The sequence below is a fragment of the Schistocerca americana genome, chromosome 8 (assembly GCF_021461395.2).
Source record: "Schistocerca americana isolate TAMUIC-IGC-003095 chromosome 8, iqSchAmer2.1, whole genome shotgun sequence".
NCBI classification, from domain to species: domain Eukaryota; kingdom Metazoa; phylum Arthropoda; class Insecta; order Orthoptera; family Acrididae; genus Schistocerca; species Schistocerca americana.
Window position 1 is genome coordinate 238874669 of NC_060126.1, and position 26383 is coordinate 238901051.

At 40.6% G+C, this 26383-nt stretch overlaps 1 protein-coding gene across 1 annotated transcript in view; it reads left to right on the forward strand.

The window, feature by feature from the left end:
- Positions 1-26383, forward strand: part of LOC124545027 (two pore channel protein 1-like) — a 60701-nt gene that overhangs the window by 22972 nt on the left and 11346 nt on the right. The window contains exons 9-12 of the mRNA XM_047123808.1: positions 7090-7209; positions 7835-8174; positions 8301-8602; positions 13489-13595. Of these exons, the coding sequence (XP_046979764.1) occupies positions 7090-7209; positions 7835-8174; positions 8301-8602; positions 13489-13595 (869 nt within the window). The remainder of the gene's footprint in view (positions 1-7089; positions 7210-7834; positions 8175-8300; positions 8603-13488; positions 13596-26383) is intronic.

Sequence of the window (26383 nt, forward strand, 5' to 3'; positions counted from 1 at the left end):
TCTGAACATCTCTCACATACTCTAGTATTTGAGTTCAGCTGAGTGTTGTCACCAGATGAGGCAGCTAGAAATACACTCCTGGAAATGGAAAAAAGAACACATTGACACCGGTGTGTCAGACCCACCATACTTGCTCCGGACACTGCGAGAGGGCTGTACAAGCAATGATCACACGCACGGCACAGCGGACACACCAGGAACCGCGGTGTTGGCCGTCGAATGGCGCTAGCTGTGCAGCATTTGTGCACCGCCGCCGTCAGTGTCAGCCAGTTTGCCGTGGCATACGGAGCTCCATCGCAGTCTTTAACACTGGTAGCATGCCACGACAGCGTGGACGTGAACCGTATGTGCAGTTGACGGACTTTGAGCGAGGGCGTATAGTGGGCATGCGGGAGGCCGGGTGGACGTACCGCCGATTTGCTCAACACGTGGGGCGTGAGGTCTCCACAGTACATCGATGTTGTCGCCAGTGGTCGGCGGAAGGTGCACGTGCCCGTCGACCTGGGACCGGACCGCATCGACGCACGGATGCACGCCAAGACCGTAGGATCCTACGCAGTGCCGTAGGGGACCGCACCGCCATTTCCCAGCAAATTAGGGGCACTGTTGCTCCTGGGGTATCGGCGAGGACCATTCGCAACCGTCTCCATGAAGCTGGGCTACGGTCCCGCACACCGTTAGGCCGTCTTCCGCTCACGCCCCAACATCGTGCAGCCCGCCTCCAGTGGTGTCGCGACAGGCGTGAATGGAGGGACGAATGGAGATGTGTCGTCTTCAGCGATGAGAGTCGCTTCTGCCTTGGTGCCAATGATGGTCGTATGCGTGTTTGGCGCCGTGCAGGTGAGCGCCACAATCAGGACTGCATACGACCGAGGCACACAGGGCCAACACCCGGCATCATGGTGTGGGAAGCGATCTCCAACACTGGCCGAACACCACTGGTGATCGTCGAGGGGACACTGAATAGTGCACGGTACATCCAAACCGTCATCGAACCCATCGTTCTACCATTCCTAGACCGGCAAGGGAACTTGCTGTTCCAACAGGACAATGCACGTCCGCATGTATCCCGTGCCACCCAACGTGCTCTAGAAGGTGTAAGTCAACTACCCTGGCCAGCAAGATCTCCGGATCTGTCCCCCATTGAGCATGTTTGGGACTGGATGAAGCGTCGTCTCACGCGATCTGCACGTCCAGCACGAACGCTGGTCCAACTGAGGCGCCAGGTGGAAATGGCATGGCAAGCCGTTCCACAGGACTACATCCAGCATCTCTACGATCGTCTCCATGGGAGAATAGCAGCCTGCATTGCTGCGAAAGGTGGATATACACTGTACTAGTGCCGACATTGTGCATGCTCTGTTGCCTGTGTCTATGTGCCTGTGGTTCTGTCAGTGTGATCATGTGATGTATCTGACCCCAGGAATGTGTCAATAAAGTTTCCCCTTCCTGGGACGATGAATTCACGGTGTTCTTATTTCAATTTCCAGGAGTGTATTTGTTCCATGTATGGGGATAATTCCATTAGACACAGCACAGCAAGAAAATGGTTTTCTCATTTTAAGGGGGACCATTTTGACATTAGTGACTCTTCACATTCAGGAAGACCTTCAGGGTTTGATGAAGACCGTTTATACACATTAATACACAATGACCCAAATCATTGTACTAGAGAACTGGCAAATGTGATGAGCTGTGATTGTTCCACCACCGTGTGACATTTGCATGTGATGTGGAAGGTCCAAAAATAAGATGTATGTATTCCATATGCTCTAAACCAAAAACACAAAAATTAGTGGGTGGCAATACGTGCATCTCTGCCTGGTCATCTTTAGGTGGCTCATGAACAGCACTGACTATTTCTATCCTGTATCATTACTGGTGACAATAAATGATGTCTTTATGTTAACACAAGGAAAAGAAAGGAATGACTGGCCCCAAGAAAAGCAGCAACTCCCCATAAAAAGAAATGTGCACATCCACAAAAGATAATTTTATGCATCTGATGGAACAGCAATGGTTTGGTGAACTACGAATTGCTTCCCTGAAGTGTTATAATCAATGCTGACATTTATTGTAAACTGTTGAGATGTCTTGCAGGCACAATTTAAGAACAGTGACCAGGAAGACTGCGTGAAGTGATGCTATTCCATATAATGCCCACCCACATTCTGCTAGACTGACAGCAAAAGCTATACCGTTCTTTGGTTGGGAAGTCATTCTTCACCCACCTTTTCCACTTGATCTTATGCCCTCAGAGTTTCAACTTTTCTGCTCTCTGTTGAACAGCCTCTAAGGAAGCTATTTTCCAGATAAAAAAGCACTCCAAACAAAGCTGTGGTTTCTTTGCCTCGAAGCCACATGATTCCTAAAATTGTGGAATCAAAAAGTTAACCCCAGCATCGGCAAACTTTTTTAAATAGTGAAGAAGAATGTACTATTGATGACTAAAGTATCTGTTATGTGTATCTGTTCTGTTTATTAAACTTACTGAAAAACAGCACAAATGCATGCACCAGCCAAATAGAAAGCAATCATTAGTAGAAAAATAACATTCAAAACATTTGTGATCATGTGTCATATTGCATAATGCATTTATACATAAATGCAGTTACTGCTACTAATTAATCACTTATTTATTCATGCATATAGACAACACAAGAAAACTTCACCATGAAATTAATGTCACAACTGTGGGCTCACTGAATGTGGCAGCAGTCTGAAACAGAAAACAGTCTACAAGAAGTGTTTCGAAAAGTGGCAGTTTTAAAAATCAGTACCTGGGTGTCAGCAGCCAGCTTATAGCACATGTACTATAACTAGTGTATTGGGGACTCATAATATACTGATTTAATAATGAAATTGGTACATATGTGGCCCGAGGTGCCGCCCCACAATGTCAGTATTACGTTTTGAGCAAGAAAGTTTGACCACTACTGCTATACACAAATGATCCATGAATAAGTAGATGTTGGGCTTGGTGGTCTAATGGCTAAGTGCATCCCTGGAAAGTTAGGTCATTGGATCAAATCTCAGTTGGACCATGGATATTTCAGTCTTGTTTTAACCTAGCCTTCACTTCTCAGTGTGTGGTTCAGGTTCGCCAGTTGTATAACTGTGGTTGGTTAGGGACACACAAGTGACTGAAGTGGCATCCAGTGGAAAGACTTGCACCATGCCATTCAGCCACATGAAAATTATCATCTATGTACATAATTAAGCACAAGTCTTACTCAGACTTGTCTGATTTTTATATGTAATAGTAGGTATTTATGTACATAAATTGCAGTTTGCCACAATTTTAAAGAGCACAAACATGAACTTCATTTCCTGTAACTCTCAGTTGCAATGAAATCCATCACTAATTCCGCGTATCAGGGATCCGACAGTTTGTAGGTAGGTTTGTGGAGGTATGTGGCTTTAGACATCTATGCAGAGGTCATGTAATTCACATCAACAATGGGCTGCTGATTTCTGTACGTGAGGATGGTGCCTGATAGCGACAGAGATAGGTTCCATAGGGCTTACGTTAGGCAAATTTGGTCACTGAGACATCAACGTGAGTTCACTGTAGCATAGTTCTGGCTCCAAGACATCATTGTCGGACAAGACATCAAGTGTGAAGGGATGCAGATGGTCTGCAGCTGTCAGCCTGTCTTTGATAACTACCACAGGTCCTATGCAAGCACAGGAGAATGTCTCTCGTAGCATAATACTGCTCTCATCAGCCTGTGTCTGTGGTGAGCTGCGCGTTTCGAGCCGCCATTCGTCTTGATGATGGTGTTTGTGTACCGAGCGAGGTGGCGCAGTGGTTAAACACTGGACTCGCATTCGGGAGGACGACGGTTCAACCCCTCGTCCGGCCATCCTGATTTAGGTTTTCCGTGATTTCCCTAAATCGCTCCAGGCAAATGCCAGGATGGTTCCTTTCAAAGGGCACGACCGACTTCCTTCCCCGTCCTTCCCTAATCCGATGAGACCGATGACCTTGCTGTCTGGTCTCCTTCCCCAAAACAACCCAGATGGTGTTTGTGGAGATGATCATCAACCTAGTGTGGCAAAAATGTGTTTCATCTGAAGAGCTGACACATTTCCGTTGACGGATGGTTGAATCTCGAAGATCCCACACCCAATGCAATTGTAATAGATGGCATTGCTGGGTCATCATGTAAACACTTAGGGGTGGTCTGCTGTGGAGCTCCATGTTCGAGAAAGTACAATGAAGGGGATGCCTATCGAACTTCATAGAGCAGGCAAGCCTCTGAACCCTACATTCTGTGAAGAGATGTGGATGTCCAACCATTTAGTGCGTAATGGTATATTCACTGTCCTTCCACCTCTTTGCCTAGATGCTCATGACAGTAGCACATAAACATTCGACCAGCTTTACTGTTTGTGATAATCATTCACAGGCTCTGCGCAATAATAATCTGCCCTTTGTCAAAGTTGCTTATCTAATGGATTTCCTCATTTGCAGTCCATATCTTTGCTAGGGTGATCCCTTGTTCATGCCTGCTCCACTTATGTACTTCTGTTACAGCATCACATTCCCACGATGCTGACAGGCAGCATCCATGACACGGTGGGCAGTGGTCATAATGTTTTGGGTGATCAGTGTACAGTAAACACATAATCAATACTGCCATTTTTACCTAATTCATTTGTGTGATACACAATTCCTTTATCTCAGGTAACCATTCAAAATATATTTTTCATTGGTCTTTTCTAAATATCACCAAACAGCAACCAATTGTCTTTCCTCTTGATCCAAACATTGAACCACCTTTGCATTTCCTTGCCATTCAATTTTTCTTCTTTAACATTTTCGATGATGGTAGATGCCAAGTAGTTTAGTGCTCTTCCATGTCAGAACACTGCAGCCCAAGGAGCTTCTATAGCAACACAACAAGCAGTATGACTGCCACGCCCTCCTGGTAGATGCAATATCCACTAAGTGTAGAAGACATGCAATATCCACTAAGTATAGAAGACGCCATTGTCCTTAGGTGCCCTCAGAGTACATACTTACCAGAGTTAACAGATAATTCATTCCCTTCAATAACTGAGAGTTGATTTTATGATTTCTCTGTTAGATCCACATTGACTATTGTTTGGCAGTAAGGAATTGTAAGACACACACACCTCCATTGTTGTGGGAGGCATGGATCACAACAAATACAATGTGTGAATGAACGAATTAATTAAGTGATTAATGAACTGCTATGACCATTGTGAATTCTCAGGTGGTTATGTCTCATGCAATTTATTTCTTGTCTCATTGTAGCAAATATGCATTTTTAGATTCTTAAATCTATACCTACATCAAAAATACACCTTTTTAATAATCTTTGTGTTCAATAGGGCCTTGCATTTAATCATTTTTTTCCTTAAATGAAGAATATCTGCATTTGATTTTTCTCTGTACCTTTCTCAACTTCAGCAGTTTTTCTGCATAATATTTTCCGCTGTTATGCCTCTCAACATGTTAAATAATTTATTTCTTCCGTGCTGTCACTTTCTTAGAAACACTTTTGAAATAAAATATTGGTCATAAAATCAGACTGAAAAGCAGCATTCAGGCATTTTCGCAACAGTGGCCCCTGTCCTATGTCTCTGCTTTCATCTACAAGAGGTACCATATTGTTTCTTTATATTTACATAACATTGATCTACAATCCTCTCTGCTTATGTTTGCAGTACACACCACATTATTTCTTTATACAGGGTTATTCTAAATGTTGGACCCATTTTCAAAACTTCGTATTTATTCAAGTACCAATTAAAAATGAACAAGCTTTATACCAATGAAAATAGGAAGTTTGAAAGTCTTTTTTTTCATAATGTTTGATATCAATTTAATAAATTTAATAATTTGTAATTAATTATTTTTAATAATTATTTAATAATTAGAAATATGATAAATGTTATAAATGTTCAGTGTGGCCACCGTTGGCTGCATGGCAAACATTGATACAGTAGCCGAAGTCATCTCACACACGCGAAAACGTATCTGCTGTTACTGAGTATACGACACCAGTTATCTGATTCTGCAGATCATTCAGAGTGACTGGTAGAGGTGGGACATAAATAGCTTCCCTCACATAACCCCATAAGAAATAGTGCGAGCGATCCAGCGCTCAGGAAGGGAGTCATTCAAAAAGCCTCATACATCACAGTGTCAATGGGGTGGAGCTCCATCCTGTTGGAAAATGAAGTTTGTGGTTGAACACCTAATTTGGTACAAAATGCCTGCTGGACTGCAGTTTGTGACTCACTTTTTATGAACTCAAGAACACAGTTCCACAGCTGCCATCTCACTCACAACTGACAGTGAAACAGAGTGACAGCCCTTTTGCCATGTGAACTCTACCGGCCACTTCTGAAACCATCACCACCCTCCCACCCGCCACTGCCGACAAACAACTTTGAAAGTTCTTCTTTTCATTGGTATAAAGCTTGTTCATTTTGAATTTGTACTTGAATACATATGAATTTTTGAAAATGATTCCATCATTTAGAACAACCATGTATTTGCACAGAATCAATCTATCATGCTTCATTTGCTGCCTGACAACAGCTCATTATTGAAAATATCTCCCAGTCTGAACCTTGTTATTTTCTAATATACAGAATCTTTCTATACCCCATTCTTATTCAAATTTTAGGTAATTCTAAAATCTAGAAATTGTTCCATGTTATTAAGTGTGTGGTTATATCCCTATAATTAGTCTTTGAACTGATTACCACCACCACCACCACCACCACCACCACCACCACCACCACCACCGACATCAACAACAACAACAACAACAACAACATATCCCTGTTTGAAATGTACTGTTTTTGGTAGCTGATGATAAACTCTTCTGCCACAAGAATTATTAAAATACGAATACATGAATGTTACAAATTTATGAATGAGGACACTGTATTCACTGTATGTTATCCAACCATCATTATTTGATTTGAAGTTCAAACTTTGTGATCACATTGCTGGTATTAATTTCTGTTACTATTTTATAATGATTTCAAAGTTCATCTGATTCTTATCTTTTACTAACTGTCTAAACAGCCGAAGTTCCTTTCCAGATGGCTTGATTATTTGTAACGGTATTTCCATGGCAATACGTATTACTGAGCTAACTACTGATTTGGAAGAATCGGCATGTGCCTTTGCTGCTTCCTGGGATACGATACTGTTTGTAAGCCGTAAGTTTGTTTTAAAACATCAACTACTAATTCATTTTTTCTGGAAGAATTTCGTGTGTTAGTATGTTAATTCTTGTTTCCGTTTGATTATTTTTCAGTCAGACTTTATAAGTGTAAAGTGTTCATAAATAAATGTGAGACAGATGCATATTTAAAAATATTACATGCCAAAGAAAAAACTGAAAGTTTTGTATCAAAAGGAAAATACACTCAAGGAAACTAAATAAATTATAAGTCAGAGTTCCTGCCTATTATCTTCAGGAAGGAAATATCAAATACTGTCAATATGCACACATAAAAGTACACATAATGTCCAAGGTTTCTGAACTATTAGTTACATCCTAAGGGAGGAGAGAGGACTCCTCTGTGGAGGAACTAACTGTTCTGAAAGCAAGAGTAGTACATGTACTTCCTTGAGTGTCTATTGACAGTGTAAAATATTCACCCCACTATGTTCTAACTGACAGTCTTGTCTCATAATTTTTTTAACATCTTGAAGTTTAAATGACATTCATTGTTGCCATTCATTTAGTGACCAAAAGTATTTCAAGTTTGTTAACTAAACAATTTGTAACATTGTTTTGCGCCAAAGAAATGAATATTGATATTTATTTATTTTTTCCAGTGGGATTAATAGAGGCGCTGTTAAAGATCCTGGGGCTAGGTGTATCCCAATATTTCAGCTCTGGGTGGAATTCATTTGATTTTTCTGTTACTCTGGCAACACTATGCGCAGTTACACTTCTGACCATGTTCCCCTGGATGGTAGTTTTGATTTTCATTCGCCCATTACGATTGCTGCGACTTTTTAAACTGAAGAAACGTTATCGTGACGTTTTTGGCACGCTCGTACTTCTAACGCCGCTGATGTGTTCTACTGCCATAGTCATGCTTGTCCTGTATTACTTCTTTGCCATAATTGGAATGGAGCTCTTCGCTGGATATGATATGCGGAATTGCTGTGTGTAAGTTGAAAAGTTTGCAATAAGTGAGGCACTGTCGTGCACCTCATCAGCAAAATTATAGCTTAAGCATCTGTATTTAATTTCACAGAGGGTTAGTCACTGAAATACAGCATGATATTCTTACAGGAATACTACAGTGGAAGACTTCTACAAGTACAGTGCCAATGGAAGCACTGCACTGGGGTACTATTACCTCAACACATTTGAAAACCTGATGAAAAGTTCAGTCACGCTTTTTGAGTTGACTGTGGTTAATAATTGGTTTATTTTAATGAATGGATATGCATCAGTTGCATCGCCATGGAGCCGCATCTACTTCATGCTGTTTTACCTGTCAACAATGATTGTCCTCACAATAGTTGTGGCATCTGTTCTCGAAGCATTCCGTTTCCGTATACAGTACAAGCGACAAACAACAAAACGTGAAGGTATAAAACTGCACATGATTCTCATATTTGCAATTAGCTTTTAATTTCACGAAAGTCAATACAAGAATAAAAATACCATGCACACCATTACTTTTTGAAGTAAGAGCCATGAACCAGTAGACAGACATGTAAAAAAGGTGAAAACAGTGTATTTAATAATATGCAGTGCAATTTACTAAATGACATCAGATATTTGACTTAAATATAGTGTTTGCCAGAAAAAATTACTGATATTTATGTACACTCTAGCCATTCCCCCGCGCCTTTGCCCGTGCATGTGTTCGACACGTATATCGGACATACCTCCTCCTCCTCCTCCTCCTCCTCCTCCTCCTCTTCTGTGTCCATCTCTTCCTTCCTCTGTCTGTCTTCCTCATCCTTTCACCTTTATCTGTCTCTCTCCTCCTCCCCACTTTCTGTGTCTTCATCTCCTCCTCCTCTTTTCTTTGTCCATTTTCTCCACCCCCTTCCTCTGACCGTATCCTCCTGTCTCTCTCACATTCCACCTCCACCTCCCCGTCTTCCTTTTCCACCTACCCATCACTGCTCTACACCTTCCACCTGCTACATGCATCTTCCCCTCCTCCCCTCTGTCAATTTCCCCCTCCCCTTGCTCTGTGCATCCCTTCCTTTATCTACCTTGACCTGTCACTAGTCATACTGATCAGTGCATGTAGCCTGTGCATACAGTTTAATAAAGCAGCCTGTTGTATTCCCACAACATGCCTGTCATGCAGAGGAAGCTACATGTTGGAGCCTAGAAACAGATTCTTTCCCCTGACACGTAGGCTGCCCTGCATGGAAGGTTGATGTAGCAGGCTGACGCTGTTCCCACACAACATGCCTATCATGCAGGGCAGCATATATGCCAGGGGCCAGTAAAAACAAAGTTTTGCTCATATCTCTGCTCCTATTGGAAATTGGATGCTATAAAACACCACAGTGCAGTTACTTATGCGGCCTGCTGTTTCTGTGGCAAATTTGATTGAAAATGATCAAACAGTTAGGGAGATGATTCGAACATACACACATACACTCTGCTTTATACAGGGTGATCAGTTGTTAACGCAACCCTCTCTGTGGCAAGCGGCTGGCTGGCAAGAGCAGCATTTATGATACCTGCTTGGGAAGTTGCTCATTACACATTGCAGTTCCCTCAGAAAAATGGCTGCAATTTCTTGACAAATTTTAGTTTTAAGTTTATTTAAAGAGTGTGGATTTGATTTGTACATTTCCTCTTTTAATGCTCCCTCCCCCTCCTCCTCCCCCTCTCGAGATAAAAATTGAAAATTGCTGGGGGTTAAATTGGGGGATCAGGAGGCCATAAGTTGTTAGTGTTAACCGTATCTTGAAACACGTCATGAATTTTCTGTAATGAGAAGCTGAATTGCGTGCGCTGACGTGGAGTCCTACTGGAAGGTCACAGAAGCATGTTATGTCTCAGTTAACTGGCTAAAAGAGCCGCAAAATGTTTTCCAAATATCTCTCACCACTAATTGTTTCCTAATAGTGCACCACATTCCTATATTTGATCATGCAGGGGTGCCTTGTGCATTGTGTTAGACTTTTCAAAACTCCAGTAATGTTTACTTAGCAAATTAACATAGCCACTGAAGTGGAACTATGATTTGTCCAAAAAGTTAAGTGAGGGTCTATTTCTTCGTCATGAACCCTGTCCAAAATCCATTCACAAAATCACAACTTTTTTGCAGGGTCACTTTGTTTAAGTGCATGCATGGCAGTTATTTTACAGGTCTGTAACTTCAATAACTTTGTAGCTATTTGAATACAACCATAAGAAATTCCCATTTGCTGAGAAAAATGTCAAACTGATTTTCTAGACATTTCTAGAGCATGCTCGATGTTACTGAGAGTTTTTTATGTTGATATTGTACATGGTTGTCCGTGTTTCACATCAAGAACACTTCCTGTTCATTATTATTTATTTATAAACTGATGAATTGTGCTCCAATTAAGAACTTGAACATCAGGAAATTCCTCTTGAAAGGATCTCCTTACAGCATATGCTGATTCTGTACACGTGTACGAATCATACATGAATAGTCTTTGATTAATAGAATACTTGTGTTTGTCATTTCACTTGAAACACTTTCACTCAATACACTGTATTCTGTCGCCTAGCAAACATGTGCCACTTGTGCTAAAATTCTACCCATACATGGGGAAATATACTCTGCACCAGCACCGCCACTGGCTGGCTGCCAGGGGGGCAAAGAAATGCCCACCAGGCAGTTTCATTACAGATTTGATAACACTGTGTGTGTGTGTGTGTGTGTGTGTGTGTGTGTGTGTGTGTGTGCAGTCATCAGTCATCACCTGTACAGTGCTGACTTAACCCTATCCAGTTTCCATCTGTTTCCAGAATTTAAAGAACATATTTGTGGACTTCACTTTGATAGTGATAAAGTGGTACAAGCAGAGGTGAGGTTGTGGTTCCATCAAAAAAGTCAAACATTCTATGCTGATGGTATCAACAAACTGATCTGCTGTTGGGAGAAATGTGTTCATTGCCAGGGTGACTATGTTAAGAAATAAATAAGTAGAAATGAAGAATAAAGGTGCAAGATGTTAATAATGTTAGTTTTATTGAAAAATCTTGAAGAGTTTCACTTTCACATAAGACAGGAATACTGTTTGTCTAACTCGTATTTTCTTGCTTAAATCAAAAAGAGCTGGGCCCACATGTGCAGTCATACTCAGCATAAAATTAGCATTATCTCCTTATTCAGTAACATAAGTTTATTGTGAGTCAACACACTGGTAGTGCTATATGTTCTTTGCGAGGTGCTCAGTTGCTGATGTGTACTTGATTCTTATTTTATTGTTTTTTTGCTTTGAAGATTAATTATTGTGCCTTGTATTGTATGGTGACTGAAAATCCTGGTTAGAAGATAAATAATAGACCACTATTCATTGTTCACCATTGTCACTCACTGAGCGTGTGCAAATTCTAGCAACCAAACGAGGTGGCACAGTGCTTAGCACACTGGACTCACATTCGGGAGGACGACGGTTCAATCCCGCATCCGGCCATCCTGATTTAGGTTTTCCGTGATTTCCCTAAATCGCTCCAAGCAAATGCCGGGATGGTTCCTTTGAAAGGGCACGGCCGACTTTCTTCCCTCAGCCGGTGAGATCGATGACCTCGCTGTTTGGTCTCCTTCCCCCCAAAACAATCCAAAATCCGTTGTCACTCAGATACATGCTGATTGTTAATGTTGCACCTCCAGACTTTTATTTATTAGAAAATGTTTGCATATGTGCTCTCCCCCCCCCCCCACATCCCTCCCCCTTTTCCCCCCTCCCTCCCCCTCCCCCTCCCCCCCTCTTCCTCTCCTGTGTGTGCGTGGGGGGGAGGGGGGGGATCTTGGTTGACAAAAGAAATGCTTCATCATAATCCCAATTTTTTTTGCGAGCATCATGTTACTGGAATTGGGCTACGTTTTTACAGTTAAGTGACAAAAGTCATAGGATACCTCCTAATTTCTTGTTGGACCTCCTTTTGCACGATGTAGTGCAGCAACTCGACGTGGCCTGGACTCAACAAGTAATTAGAAGTCTCCTGAATAAATATTGACCCATGCTGCGTCAATAGCCATCCATAATTGCAAAAGTGTTGCTGGTGCAGGATTTTGTGCATGATCACACTTCTCAATTATGTCCCAAAAATGTTCTATGGGATGTCAGGTGATCTGGGTGACTAAATCATTCTCTTAAACTGTCCAGAATGTGCCTCAAACCAATTGTGAACAATTGTGGCCCGGTGACATGGTGACTTGTCATCCGTAAAAATCCATTGTTTTTTGGGAACATGAAGTCCATAAATGGCAGCAAATGGTCTCCAAGGAGCTAAACATAACCATTTTCAGTCAGTGATTTGTTCAGTTTGACCAGAGGACCCTGTCTATTCCATGGAAACACAGCCTACACCATTATGGAGCCACCACCAGCTTTTACATGCCTTCTTAATAACCGGGGTCCATGGCTTCATGGGGTCTGCACCACACTCAAACCTTACCATCAGCTCTTACTAACTGAAACTGGGACTCATCTGACCAGGCCACAGTTTTGCAATCATCTAGGGTTCAACTGCTATGGTCATGAGCCCAGAGGAGGTGACATCATGCTGTTAGGAAAGATATTCGCATCAGGTATCTACTGTCCTAGCCCATTAATGCCAGATATTGCTGCACTGTTGTAATGGATACATTTGTCATACATCCTACATTGCTTTCTGCGATTATTTAACACAGTGTTGTTTGTCTGCTAGCACTGACATCCATATGCAAACCCCACTGTTCCACGATGTTAAGTGAAGGCCCACAGCTACTGCATTGTAGTGGCTGAAAGTTGGTATTCTCGGCACACTGTTGACTCTGTGGATCTTGGAATACAGAATACCATAACGATTTTCAAAATGAAATATTCCATGCGTCCAGCTACACTTACTATTCCATGCCAAGAGCCCATCTATTCCCATGGAATTCATGCCGGAAACCTTGTCACATGAATCATCTGAGTACAAATGACAGCTCTTTCAGTGCACTGCCCTTTAATACCTTGTGTATGTGATAATGCCCCCATCTGTTGTACATGTGCAAATCACTGTCCCATGACTTTTGACATCTCAGTATATGACCATCATTTATGGTTTCAAAGATGGAGGATGATAACTAAACACAAAATAATCATGTAACTATGGAGTATAATAACATATTTAAAAATTATTTCGTTTGTTAACTTGCTAGTTAATGATTAGGGTTTATGTTTAATACTTCATTGATTGTGAAAATGTTAGAGATGAATGTATGTTATTCTATAGTAGGAAATTGTTGTTTCTTAATTGGAATTGTTAAATCTTTCAGAGGAGAAAATGCTACATGAAGAGGTTGATGTGAAATGGGAAGAACTTCAGATGTGGGTTCAAGATTTCCAGCTACTAGAAAAGTTGCGTGCAGATCTAGTCGTAGATGTAAGTAAAATGAATTTGTTAAGTATTGTTAAGGTTACACATTGATGATCTTAACCAACAAAATATGAAATAACTACGTACTGAAATCCATTTTTATTTTCTTCTGCAATTTCTAAATTTTTTGTTCCTCAATTTTGATAATTCTTAAGAAAAGGTTTTGTTCTTAATAAATCAGCTCCAGTGATTGATACATGCCAGATTATCAGTACAGAAGCGTAAGGTTCGATCTCTATGGATCTTAGGGTTGTTTTGCCACTTATTGCTTCTTCCACCTCTGGTGGTGATTGTCGTACATGAAAAGTGTTGAAATGCGCCATGATTCAGAGTGCCTATTAAATTAAATATTTCCCTGTAACTGGCTGGATAAGTCAGTTCAAATTTCAAAAGAAGGCAAGGATATGCCACCTCCAATAATGTTATACCTTACAAAACACCTTGGTGTCCTGGTTGCGGGCAGCTTTATTGTTTCATATACCAGCACAATATGATGCAAATAATGTATTTACCGAGCGAGGTGGCGCAGTGGTTAGCACACTGGACTCGCATTCGGGAGGACGGCGGTTCAATCCCGTCTCCGGCCATCCTGATTTAGGTTTTCCGTGATTTCCCTAAATCGTTTCAGGCAAATGCCGGGGTGGTTCCTTTGAAAGGGCACGGCCGATTTCCTTCCCAATCCTTCCCTAACCTGAGCTTGCGCTCCGTCTCTAATGACCTCGTTGTCGACGGGACGTTAAACACTAACCACCACCACCACCAAATAATGTATTTACCCGACTATAAGACAAGGTTTTTTCCCAAATTTATGATTTGAAAAATATGGGGTCATCCTACATTCATAAATAAAGTTTTTCTTGCTCAGGTCAACATTTTTATGTTGCCTAATGTAGAGGTTACCTTACATTCATAGCTGAAGTTCTGGTAGTTGAGGTCACACACAGATTTAATTTGACAATTTCAGAAAGGTGGGTTAGGATAAGTGGCATTAACACAGAACACCAAAATTATGAGAAGTGCGAGGCCTGTGTTATGATATGGAAGCAGAGAATGACAGAGCACTCCAAATGACCTGGCACAGAATTTCAACTCTGGGGAAAATAGGGCATGTAAAGCCATATTCTTGCCTTTCAAAATAACGTATTAGATTACAGTATTTTTCATTTATATTTTATGGGTGGGCTTCATAGTCTAGTGGTAAAACACATTCCTGGTAACCGAAATGTTTCTGTAATTTTGCAGTGAACTTCAAATATAGAAAAATGCATATTATTGCTTTTTGAACTATGTGTATTAGGTGAAAATATATTTCATTTACATTTCATGGGCAGGCCTTGTAATATAGGGGTAAAGTGCATGCCAGGAAATTGAAAGTTTTTTGAGTCCTTGCAAAGAAATATATTCAAAAAATCTCATTTTAAAACTAAGAAAAACATTTTATATTGTGAGATAGTTACGTGCTCTAATGTCAACTATAATTAGGATCTGTGAATTTCTAATAATTGGTATGTATGTATATTCACTCACATGAAATCCGCGCAGTCATACTCAAGAAAATTAAATTTACTCAACTTTCAAAATGTAATTTCTTTATTCTGACTGAAGAATAAATTGAGAGCAAAGGAAATACACATTACATGAAAATAGCCCATAATTTTTGTTAACACTTGGAGTGCTGGTCTCGTAGGTGGCTGCCAATACCCGTGACTGCCTTTTTTTTTTTTTTGGAAGTTATAACACTGTGTACAAGTATGTAGATGGAAGCAAAATTTAACATTCATAGTGGAGTACTGTGTGATCCAAATTGAAATGAGAAGATATACACAGTTCAACATTACATTCACTGGACTTATAAACTCAGTTTCATTTTCTGATGTACATTCAGGAGAATCCTTCATAACAAAACAATCAGTGAAAACAATACGATAAATGTATGCAACAACTTGTCTTCAAAAAAAGTCTACAATTATTACTCTTTTCAGATGGTGTAATCTGAATCATCATCAGATACTTTGTTTTCATCACCTGTAGCTTATCAAGTACTTTTTAACAATTTTTTCCAAAAATTGCTCCACTTCACTGCACATTTTAAATGCAAAAGCACACCAAACAGAGAGAACTCAAACATCACATAACACCACCACCAAAGCAAGAGAAAATAACAAAGGTTTCAAAAAACGACAAATGATACAGTTACTGCCATCTGGCAGTCACAGTAGTAAGTACAAAGCCTGCAGATTTCACAAATGTTTCGAAGAGCCATAAAAACGGACACCATGGAAAATCATTGTAACTGGCATGATGTAATATTCCATCCATCACATTCTTATTTCCCATAAGCACCATATATTACGTCAGCTGTACACAAAGAGCTAATGACATTACAGATGTGTGCCTTTCTCTGTTGGGTGCAGCTTGGCACCAACCTATGTCTTCATACTGGCAGCAGCCACCTCTGTAGGTTACATAAGCCTACTCATAAGGTGCTGAGTAGCACCAGCAGTCAGCTGAGGCTAGGGTACCAGTCCTTCAGATCATAGCATCTGTGCTTGATGGAGCATGCAGTGTGTAAGCGAAGAGTGAGGTGGGGCAGCAGCATATTTGTGAGTGGTTGTGATACACTGTGCTGAAACGGCGGTAGTGCTGAGACAGTGACAGTGGTAGTGCTGAGGCAGTGGCTTGCGGCGACACCCCACATCGCTTGGGTACTGCTATTTGGTGTTGTCTGCAGCACTGGGCAAAAGACCAGACATGGGACGGCAAGGAATCTGAAACTCCAGATTTTGGTGCATGAGTGATGGGCTGATGATGATGATGATGATGATGATGATGATGATGATGATGACGACAGCTGTCCAGCAGATGCTTGAGCCTCCAGCAGCATGGAAACCATCAAGTTATGGAATCTGACTGCAAACTACCTAACGGCACGAATGGGACATATAAATAATGTCCTAGTGTCAGTTTGTTAGGCTGTCTGGTGGCAAAAGCATGCACTGCCAGTTGGCACAATGCTGTATCAACAAGTCATTATGAGAACCTTGCCACATGTAGACATAACGTGTGGCATGGTTTGCAGGTTGGCTTTGTCATCAGCTGCATGCCTCCAGAACACTGTGACCAAATGCCCTTGGCAGCATGGTATTCTGTCCATACCGCAAAAGTTCATATTTTGCAAAAGGATATATCATCCTGTAAACAGAAAAAATATTTCAGTGGAAAGATAGACGCTTATCAGCCAGAACATACGACCACTGACCTACTATCAATATAAACCCATCCAGGTGATAATAGCCTGCTGCTAGTCAGACACAAGCTCGGTGCATGTAGTGTCAGTGAGTGTGCGTCCGTGTGTAGAATGAGGGAGGCACACAAACTATCTGAGTTTGATCAAGGACAGATTGTGATGGCCCAGAGGCTCAGCACGAGTAATTTGGAAACTGTACGACTTGTTGCGTGTTTGAGGAGTGCAATTGTGAGTGTCTTCAACATGTGGTGAAACCAAAGTGAAACCATGTCCAGATGTCTTGGGGTTATGTGGCCAGCCCTCATTAGAGATGTCATATGTCATAGGTTGGTCAGACTGGTAAAACAAGACAGGCAGTGAACTGTTGTGAAACTATCATCAAACTAATGCTGGGCAGAGTAAAAGTGAGTGTAAACACGCAGTGCACCAAACACTCCTAATGATGAGTGTCTGCAGCTGATGACCCATACATGTGCAATTGTTAACACCATGACATTGGCAACTAAGACTGAAATGAGCACATGACAATTGGCACTGGACGTTGGCACAGTGGCAGAGTGTTGCATGCTCTGATGAATCATAATACCTTCTTCATTATGTTGATGGGATGGCGCAAATCTGTCGTCTTCCAGGGCAACCGTTCCTTGACACCAGTACTGTGGGATGGAAACGACCTGCCAGCAGCTACCTTACGCTCTGGGAAACATTCACAATGATATCCATGGATCCAGTGGAGCTCGTGCAAGGTACCATGATGGGCAAGGGGTACGGTTGCAGACCATGTACACCCCTTCAAGACGATCATGGTTCCCAACGGCAGTGGAATTTTTCAGCAAGATAATGCATCATGTCATAAAGCCAGAAGTGGTTCGAGGAACACAGTGGCAAGTTTAAATTGATGTGCTGGGCCTCCAAGTCACCAGATCTGAACCCGATGGGACACGTCTGGGAAGGGATTGATTGTGGTGTCAGAGCTCATTGCCTCTCCCCCCACCCTCCATCCTGCCCCTCCCCAAAATTTATGGAATTGGGTGACTTTTGTGTGCAGATGTGGTGCCAGCTACCTCCATCAACCTAACAAGGCCTCATTGCATCCATGCCACGACATTTTGTCACTGCTATCTGTGGCAAACGTGGGTAGGATAATGTTCTGGCTGATCAGTTAGTACTTGTGTGAAATTAAGGACTGGAGCACTCTTTTTTTTTTGGGGGGGGGGGGGGGGTTATGGAAATGAAGACTGTAACATGTTTTAAAGTGTCAAATGTTAGTAGCAATGGAGCAGAGTAAAGGACAGGTAACAGAAAACTGGTTCTGTGTTCATTTAATGTTACGACATCTCAGCACTGAAAGGATGTGCAGCTCACCATTACTGGTAGATGTTGATTATTATGTAGTAAGGAAAGTCTTGGCAGAATGTAACAAGTTTAGGAGTAAAGGAGACAATGCACGAAATAGTAGAACACTGAGTCGTCAACAGGCACAAACAAAAGAGAAAGTGTACTTACTAACTTTCGGCATAAATCCTTTGTTGAGCTAGAATATAACTAGATGCATGTGCCTCCCACCACACAAACAAACTACAGGTACTGTTGATGGTTAATGGGTTTATTATGGACAGAAGTGGGGATGGTGCCATCAGAGAAGTGAAGGTTAATGTTCAGGAAGGTGGCATGTTGGGTTGAGGAGAACCAGGTGAAACAGTTGGGAGAGGTGTTGAAGTTGTAGAGGAATTAAGATAGGATGTCTCAGCACCTTGACCAGGTAATTACAGTATCAAAATGAACCTGTACCAGACAAGAGGTTTGGGCTTTTTGGAGGCTAGGAAGCTCTCCTCAAGATGGCCCGTGAAAAGTTTGGCGTAGGATGATGCCCTGTGTGTGCCAATCACTGTGCCACAAATTTGTTTGTCTACCTTCTACTCAAATGAGAAGTTGTTGTGTGAGGACATAATTGGTACTGTGTGTGAGGAATGAGGTACTGGGCTTGGAGTCTGAAGTACATAGGGAGATGTAGTGTTTGATAGTAGCAGGCATGAGGGATGTTGGAGTGTAGGGAGGTGGCATCAACAGTAACTAGTATAAATCCAGGGAGTAAAGGAGTGGGGACGACAAAGAGTCGATGAAGAAAGGGAGTATCTTCGGTGTGAGAGGCTAGGATTCAGCCAACTGGTTGCAGGTGGTGGTTGACCTGATGTGGTACACACATGGATTCATAAGCTAGAACAAGTGTACGAGGGTGCACAGAACATCAAGCGACGAAACTAGATTCTGTTTTATACATAACAAACATGAATATTGTAATCATTTACATCACTAAATATTATGGATTCGAGAAAAATAAATCAGAATATGAGCAACATACTTACAGTGCAATTTAAATAATGCTGTGCACAACACAAAATAGTAAGTAGGAACACATTTAGCTGAGTCTGTAGAACATCAGATTCCATTTTCTGCAAAATAAAAATGGAAGATTTTTTATCTCAGTCAATAATAAAGTAATATAATAAAACTGGAAGTGCTCCAAGTGGCCTGGCAGTGAACCAGGTTCATGTTACCAGAAGTCCCGATTCAACTTTCATGCTTCTGGTCATCAGGGCAGCCAAATACGGGTGGTGAATGAGTAGCAAATTTGGTCTTGCTGCCAAGCATGGGATTGCATCCTGCATGCCTTTGTTATTATGAGCATGTACCATGCTTGAGTTTAAATGTAGTCGGAACTGAAATGACTTTAAAAATGGGTAAATACTTTGTAATAGTATACATTTCTACAGGAAAAAAATTAATTCTAACATAGGTATGTTCACACAGAACAAATGTGATGTAATAAATGGAACACAAGATTCAACAATGCCACTAAAGCAGCTACTTCTCAACAGCATTGTTTATTTTTGAGGTTGACAACAAGTTATGAATGCACTCTTATCCTGAAGTGGTCAAATTTCTGCCCGTTCAGCTCTAAGGAGGTGAGAGGATAACATATTATTGTAACTCAGTTTGCCTAGTGCTATAGGAACAGTATATTGTAGCAAATGATAATGAATGCAAATAACAGCCGTGACTATGTTGAAAAATGTGAATATAAGTGTTTGCAGTTTGGAATTGGGTCACACAGATTGAAACTAATTTTAAGCTAGTGGTTATTTATGACACAGCAGGGCCAGTTTAAGGCTCAAGCGACACAAGTGGGCACCAAATTGATATGTCAAAGGCACCCAGTTGCAAAATTACTATACAGTATGAATCATAACTAACAAAAACTGATACACACAAAAATACACAATAATAGAAGCAAAAAAGTTCCAACAAACTTGCATCCGCCAGCAAACCATTTATGAGATAACTGCGACTATGTGATTGGCTACAAGCCACCGCCGACTTTATCATTAAAATTGTTATGGCCATTGTGGCCACTTGTTGACAAACTGCCTGTGGCTTTTGTCTTGTGTTCTTCTGCCAACGTTTGTTTCATGATTTTTCTGATGTTATACCAGGACAAATGGCTGACATTGTCAAAGGTTCACCCCCTCCATTGCTGGTGGTGGACTGGAGTCGGGCTTCTGGCCACAGATTATATGTACCTGCCATCAACATGAAAGGGCTATTCAGTGGTCATTTCCACTGCAGTTCCCCCCTTGCTGCATGCAATAGATGTTTGCTGCAGCATGGCAAGCTGGTTCTTGAAACTTTGCAAGTAAGCTTTCTCAGGGTAATGTCTATCTTCAAGAGTCTGCCAATTCAGTTTCTTCAACATTTCTGTGACTCCCTGTGGTCAGACAAACCTGTGATCATTCATGCTGCCCTTCTCTGTATATATTTAATATCCCTTGCTAGTCCTGTTTGGTATGGGTCTAACACACTTGAGCAATATTCTGTAATGGGTCATACAAGTGATTTGTAAGCTTTCTCTTTTGTATACTGATTGCATTTACCCAGTATTCTACCAATAAACCAAAGTCTACCACGTGCTGTATCCACAACAGAGCCTATGCGATATTCCATTTCATATGCCTACAAAGTGTTACATCCAAGTATTTGAAGCTGACTGATTTCAACTATGATTCGTAGATATTATAGTCATAGGCTACTACATTTTTTCGTTTTGTGAAGTGCTCAATTTTACATTTGTGAACATTTAAGCAAGTCGTCAATCTATGCACCTCTTTGAAATCTTTGCTAGATCTCATATTTGCTCAGTATTTATGCAGTGTCTTTCAGATATTTCATAAGGTAACTCCAAATCGACCAAAAATAAATAGAAAATATATCCGTTTAGAAAAATCAGATAAAAATTTGTGTGATGCCTCCCCAAGAGACAGTCCCCACTCCTTCCAAACTAACTACATAAGTGTGGACCAGATGTGGCTTATATTCAAAGAAATATTATTGGCAGCAATTGAGAGACTGGTACCAAATAAATTAATAAAAGATGGTACTGATTCCCCATGGTACACAAAACAGGTTAGAACACTGTTGCAAACGCATTGAAAAAAGCATGCCAAATTTAAAAGAATGCAAGGCCTCCACGATCGGCAATATTTTACTGAATCTCAAAACTTAGCATGGACTTCGAATGGGAGCTGCTTTTAAAAGGTTCCACAACAAAACTCTGTCTTGAAATCTGGCAGAAAATCCAAGAAAATTCTGGTCATATGAAAATTACACCAGTACAAGGCACAACAATACCTTCACTGTGCAGTAGTAATGGTAATATTTCCGGTGACACTGCCAAAAAAGCAGGGTTACTAAGCGCAGTTTTCCAAAATTCCTTCATAAAGAAGGTGAAGTAAATATTACAGAATTTGAATCAAGAACAACTGTCAACATTAGTAACTTAAAAGAAGATATCCTCAGTGTATCACTTAATAAAGTCAAGTCTTTCAGTCCAATTGTATGCCAAATAGGTTCTTTCCAGAGTATGCTGATGCTATAGCTCCATACACAGCAACATATACAACTGTTTGGTTGAGGAAAAATCCATACCTAAAGACTGGAAGGTTTTACAGGTCACACCACTACTCAAGAAAGGAAATAGGAGTAATCTGATGAATTACAGATTGGTATCACTGATATCAGTTTTCAGTAGAATGGTACTGTGTTCAGACATTATGAACTACCCCAAAGAAAATGGTCTATTGACGCATAGTCAGCACAGATTCAGAAAACATAGTACTTGTGAAAAACAACTAGCTCTTTTATTCACAAAAAGTAACGAGTGCTATTGACAGAGAATCTCAAATTGATTCAATATTTAGAGATTTCTTGAAGGCGTCTAAAACTGTTATTCACAAGAGATTTCTAATAAAATTTTGTACCTATGGAGTATTATCTCAGTTGTGCAACTAGATTTGTGATTTTCTGTCAGAAAGATCATAATTCATGGAAACCAACAGAAAGTCACTGAGTAAAATGGTATTGATATCTAGCGTTCTCCAAGGAAGTGTTGTAGGTTCTCTGCTGTGCCTAATTTATATGAACAACTTTGAAGACAGTCTGAGCAGTCCCCTTAGATTGTTTTGAGATTGTTCTGTCATTTACCATCAGAAGATCAAAACTAACTGTGCCCGCATCTCGTGGTCGTGCGGTAGCGTTCTCGCTTCCCACGCCCGGGTTCCCGGGTTCGATTCCCGGCGGGGTCAGGGATTTTCTCTGCCTCGTGATGGCTGGGTGTTGTGTGATGTCCTTAGGTTAGTTAGGTTTAAGTAGTTCTAAGTTCTAGGGGACTGATGACCATAGATGTTAAGTCCCATAGTGCTCAGAGCTATTTGAACCAAAACTAACTGCAAAATGATGTAGCCATGATATCTATGTGGAATGAAAAGTGAGAGTTGACTCTTAAATAAGGAAAAGTGTAAGGTTATCCATACAAGTACTAAAGGAAAGCTATTACATTTTGGTTATACGATAAAGCACACAAATCTAAAGGCTGGCAGTTCAACTAAATACCTAGGAATTACAATTATGAACAACTTAAACTGGAATGATCACATAGATAATGTTGTGGGGAAGGCAAACCAAAGCCTGTGTTTTATTGGCAGAATAGTCGAGATTGACCGCACTATGCTTATCAAAAGATTAGGCATTCATTTTTCCCATGGGTTGGTAGAGGGTGGAACAGTAGAGAAGTAGTCTGAAGGTGGTTCAATGAAATCTCTGCTAGGCATTTAAGTGTGAATTGCAGACAGTCGTGAAGGTGTAGATGTAGATGTAGACAGTAGCCCATAGGTGAATTTTGAACGCAATTAGATAGGGACTTTGTAAAGTTTACATTTGTATAAAATAGGATAGATATTTAATACTGATGTCTGTTGTGGCTCGTAACCACACATTCACAAGCACCTCACAAATAGCTTGTTCGCACACCCATATTTACTGTAACATTTTTGCTTCTGCTATCGTATACTTTCACATGTCTTTTTTTAGTATTAATTGTGACTCACTCTGAACATTTAATAATAAAAAATTTTATATAATATGTGTAGATAAATAAATTATAAATCTCATGGTGCTCACAGCTTCGCACATCTGTATCTGACATCTTTTCAGTGATTTTGGGGGGGGGGGGGGGGGGGTGTGTTAGTTTAAGTTGGTGCTATCACCAGTAATTGAACTCAGGGCTATGGCATGAAAAGCACAAACTCTACCAGTCAGCTGCAGAGGTATATTATTAGATTTGACAAGAACAATATAAGTAAAAGACCATGGAAGGGAATCTAATGTTTCAGGGGGAGGGGGGACGAATGATGGGTTGGTTGTGGGGCAAAATCTTCTCAAACGAGCTGTGGATGCAGAGCTCACAAACAGCTATGCAGCATGAAGGAAGTTTGATGTCTCAGAACAGAATGCTTGTAAGTGGTGTCACATGAATAAATTATAAATCACCAGTTCTACACAGCAAACTTTCAGTCGAGAACATCCGAGAGGTTTCATGAATTGGAGCAGTGGGTTTTTCTGTATGTGTGAAAGAAATGCAATTATGACTTTTCGATTATTTGAGAAATCATCCGAATGAGGTCACTGAAGGTAAAGAGGAGTTTTCTAACTGCATGTGTTGCAGAATTAAACGCAAGTACGAGCTGGTGGATGACAATGGTGATGAGGGTGGGACTTATGTTATAATGCAGAACAACACTAGCTTGATCACTTCTTGTGGCTTTCAACAAAAAAACTACTTGCATACCAGAAACATAAAATCTATCTAAGAAAACATGATGACTTTACAGCAGATAGTGTTAACATTTTTAGGCAGATGCTAAGATATTTTTTCAAGGAGCCTCTTCAAAAAACAGGGAGAGAAATGTGTGTGTGTGTGTGTGTGTGTGTGTGTGGGGGGGGGGGTCTTATATTCAGGGTCGTCTTGTTGTCTAGTAAATGCAGTATTTTCTGTATCACATTCAGATTTCATCAGGCAAGTGGAAAGGATTTGGATAATTTCCTTGTATTTAATGTGCATCGTGATCACATAGTTGGACTTATGTAACTTGTGACTCTATTTCTGCATCCACTGTTACTCATACAAATGCCTGTTGTACATAACCATTTGACTGCTCATTATATGGGCAATATACTAATAAAATTGTACAGAATTCATTTCCCAGCTAATCATAAGTTTTTAGTAATTAATGGGAATTTCATCTGTGGCAGTGCTGAATGTATATCAACAACACCAAGTTTATACTATTCATTTTTTAAATATAGGTCCCCTTATCAGCAGGAGAATTTCTAGTAAATCACTACGGTGTTCAAATCATCTTCAGATTGATAACAACATTACTACAGGGTGTATACGACCTGGGACAACCAGGAGATCCGGGAAAAACCCGGGAATTTTTCATTGTTTCAGTGTTCAGTTAATTTTTTGTAATTTTGACTGGTAAGAACTGATTCTCCAACAAAGGATATTACTGTATCCCACTACTGCAGAATAATACTGCAGCAATGAAACATGAACTAGAGAAAAAAAAAAGAAAATAAAACTTAAATTGCAAAGGAAATATGCCATATACAACAACAAAACACAGTACCCATACAAGTGTCTACCAACAGCGAAATGTGTCGTAGTCTTTAGAGAGACCATGCAATGCTTCATAACAACAAATTGCGTCCGATGAGTGTGATGTCACAACTGTTTGCATTTAGATTTGTTTTAGCTATTACAAGTGGGCTCGTGCACATGCACAGTTGAGTCGCGGATGAGTAGTACCTTCTCCCGCTTCTGGCTACAGAAATGTGGTTCCTGGCTGTGTAAGCAGCCGAGATTCACACATGCACATCAGGCCCGGATCTATGGGGGGGGGGGGGGGGTCAGTTTATATTCTTGAGGGAAAAAACATTGTTTCACGAAGTGCTTAGCATCCAGCGCACGTTGGTCTGTCGATTACTCATATGATTTTGAAATGCGTCCCTGTTGGTTGAACACATTCTAAGCCAATTTCTGAATGAATCATAAGTTGAGTTCTGAATGTGTGCATAGTGTACGTGGTGTCTACGTTGGGAATCCTCATCGTATCTAGAAATAAACTTTCCAGCAGCCAGAAGGGGATGGAGTAAAGCCGAACGGGTGAATGCCGATCGCTGTCTGATTATGTGGTTGATTGGGTTTGTGAATGACCAGTGTTGTTATAATTACAAGCAAAATCCATAGATTCAGACTACCAGAGTGGAAATAAACGACCAACTGAAATAACAGGTAAGAAAGATTACATATTATCTCCTCGGTGTATCCAAGAAAATGAAATTTTGACAGAAAATTTGTGGTCTGATCGCTACGCTAGTAAGGGCCAGTTGCACAGTCCCCAGTTAGCAGTCGCTAAGTTCTATTCTGGAAGTAGCATGGAAGACGCATTCTACAAATATGTAAGAATGCCTAACTCGAGAATAATCACGCTATAACTAAACTGGTGATTCTGGCAGGGTTAGTGAAGTTAACTGGTGAATAAGTTTTGACAGGGGCAAGAATAGTTTGGAATTAGTGATGACAAGATTGTTTGTTAGAATGAAGAAGGAGAAGAAACAGGGACATCACACAAATTATGGAAGAACATGATGATTCCAAATTTATATAAAAATTTCGTACTACTATGTTTCGATCTCATGCTTCAAAAACCGGAGTGCGTGAATGAAATGTGAAACTAACAAAGCTTTTTGCCTATAGTAGGTCTAATAGGCATTTGATATTGGTACTTCATGAATTATATTCTGCCGTGTTATAAAAATGACCATTTGTGCCAAAACAGCCTGGTTTATTTGATATTTGTTACTATTGCTGCAATATTACAAAGCCTATTTTGTTTTATGTAGCAGACAGTGACAAAATAAACGTAAACAGTTCAAGAAACCACACCAGTCTTAGCTACTATATGTATTAACAGATTTTACAGTATTAGACAATGACATTTCGATTTTTCATCTTGCAAAATGTTTGATGAATTTTGTTGAGGTAATAGATTCTTTCACAGAAAGGAAAGCACACCATGTAAAACTGTAGCAAGATAGAGAGAAAAAAATGCTAGGAGCTAAGGATTGAAAAAAAGTGTACTGTCTTGCT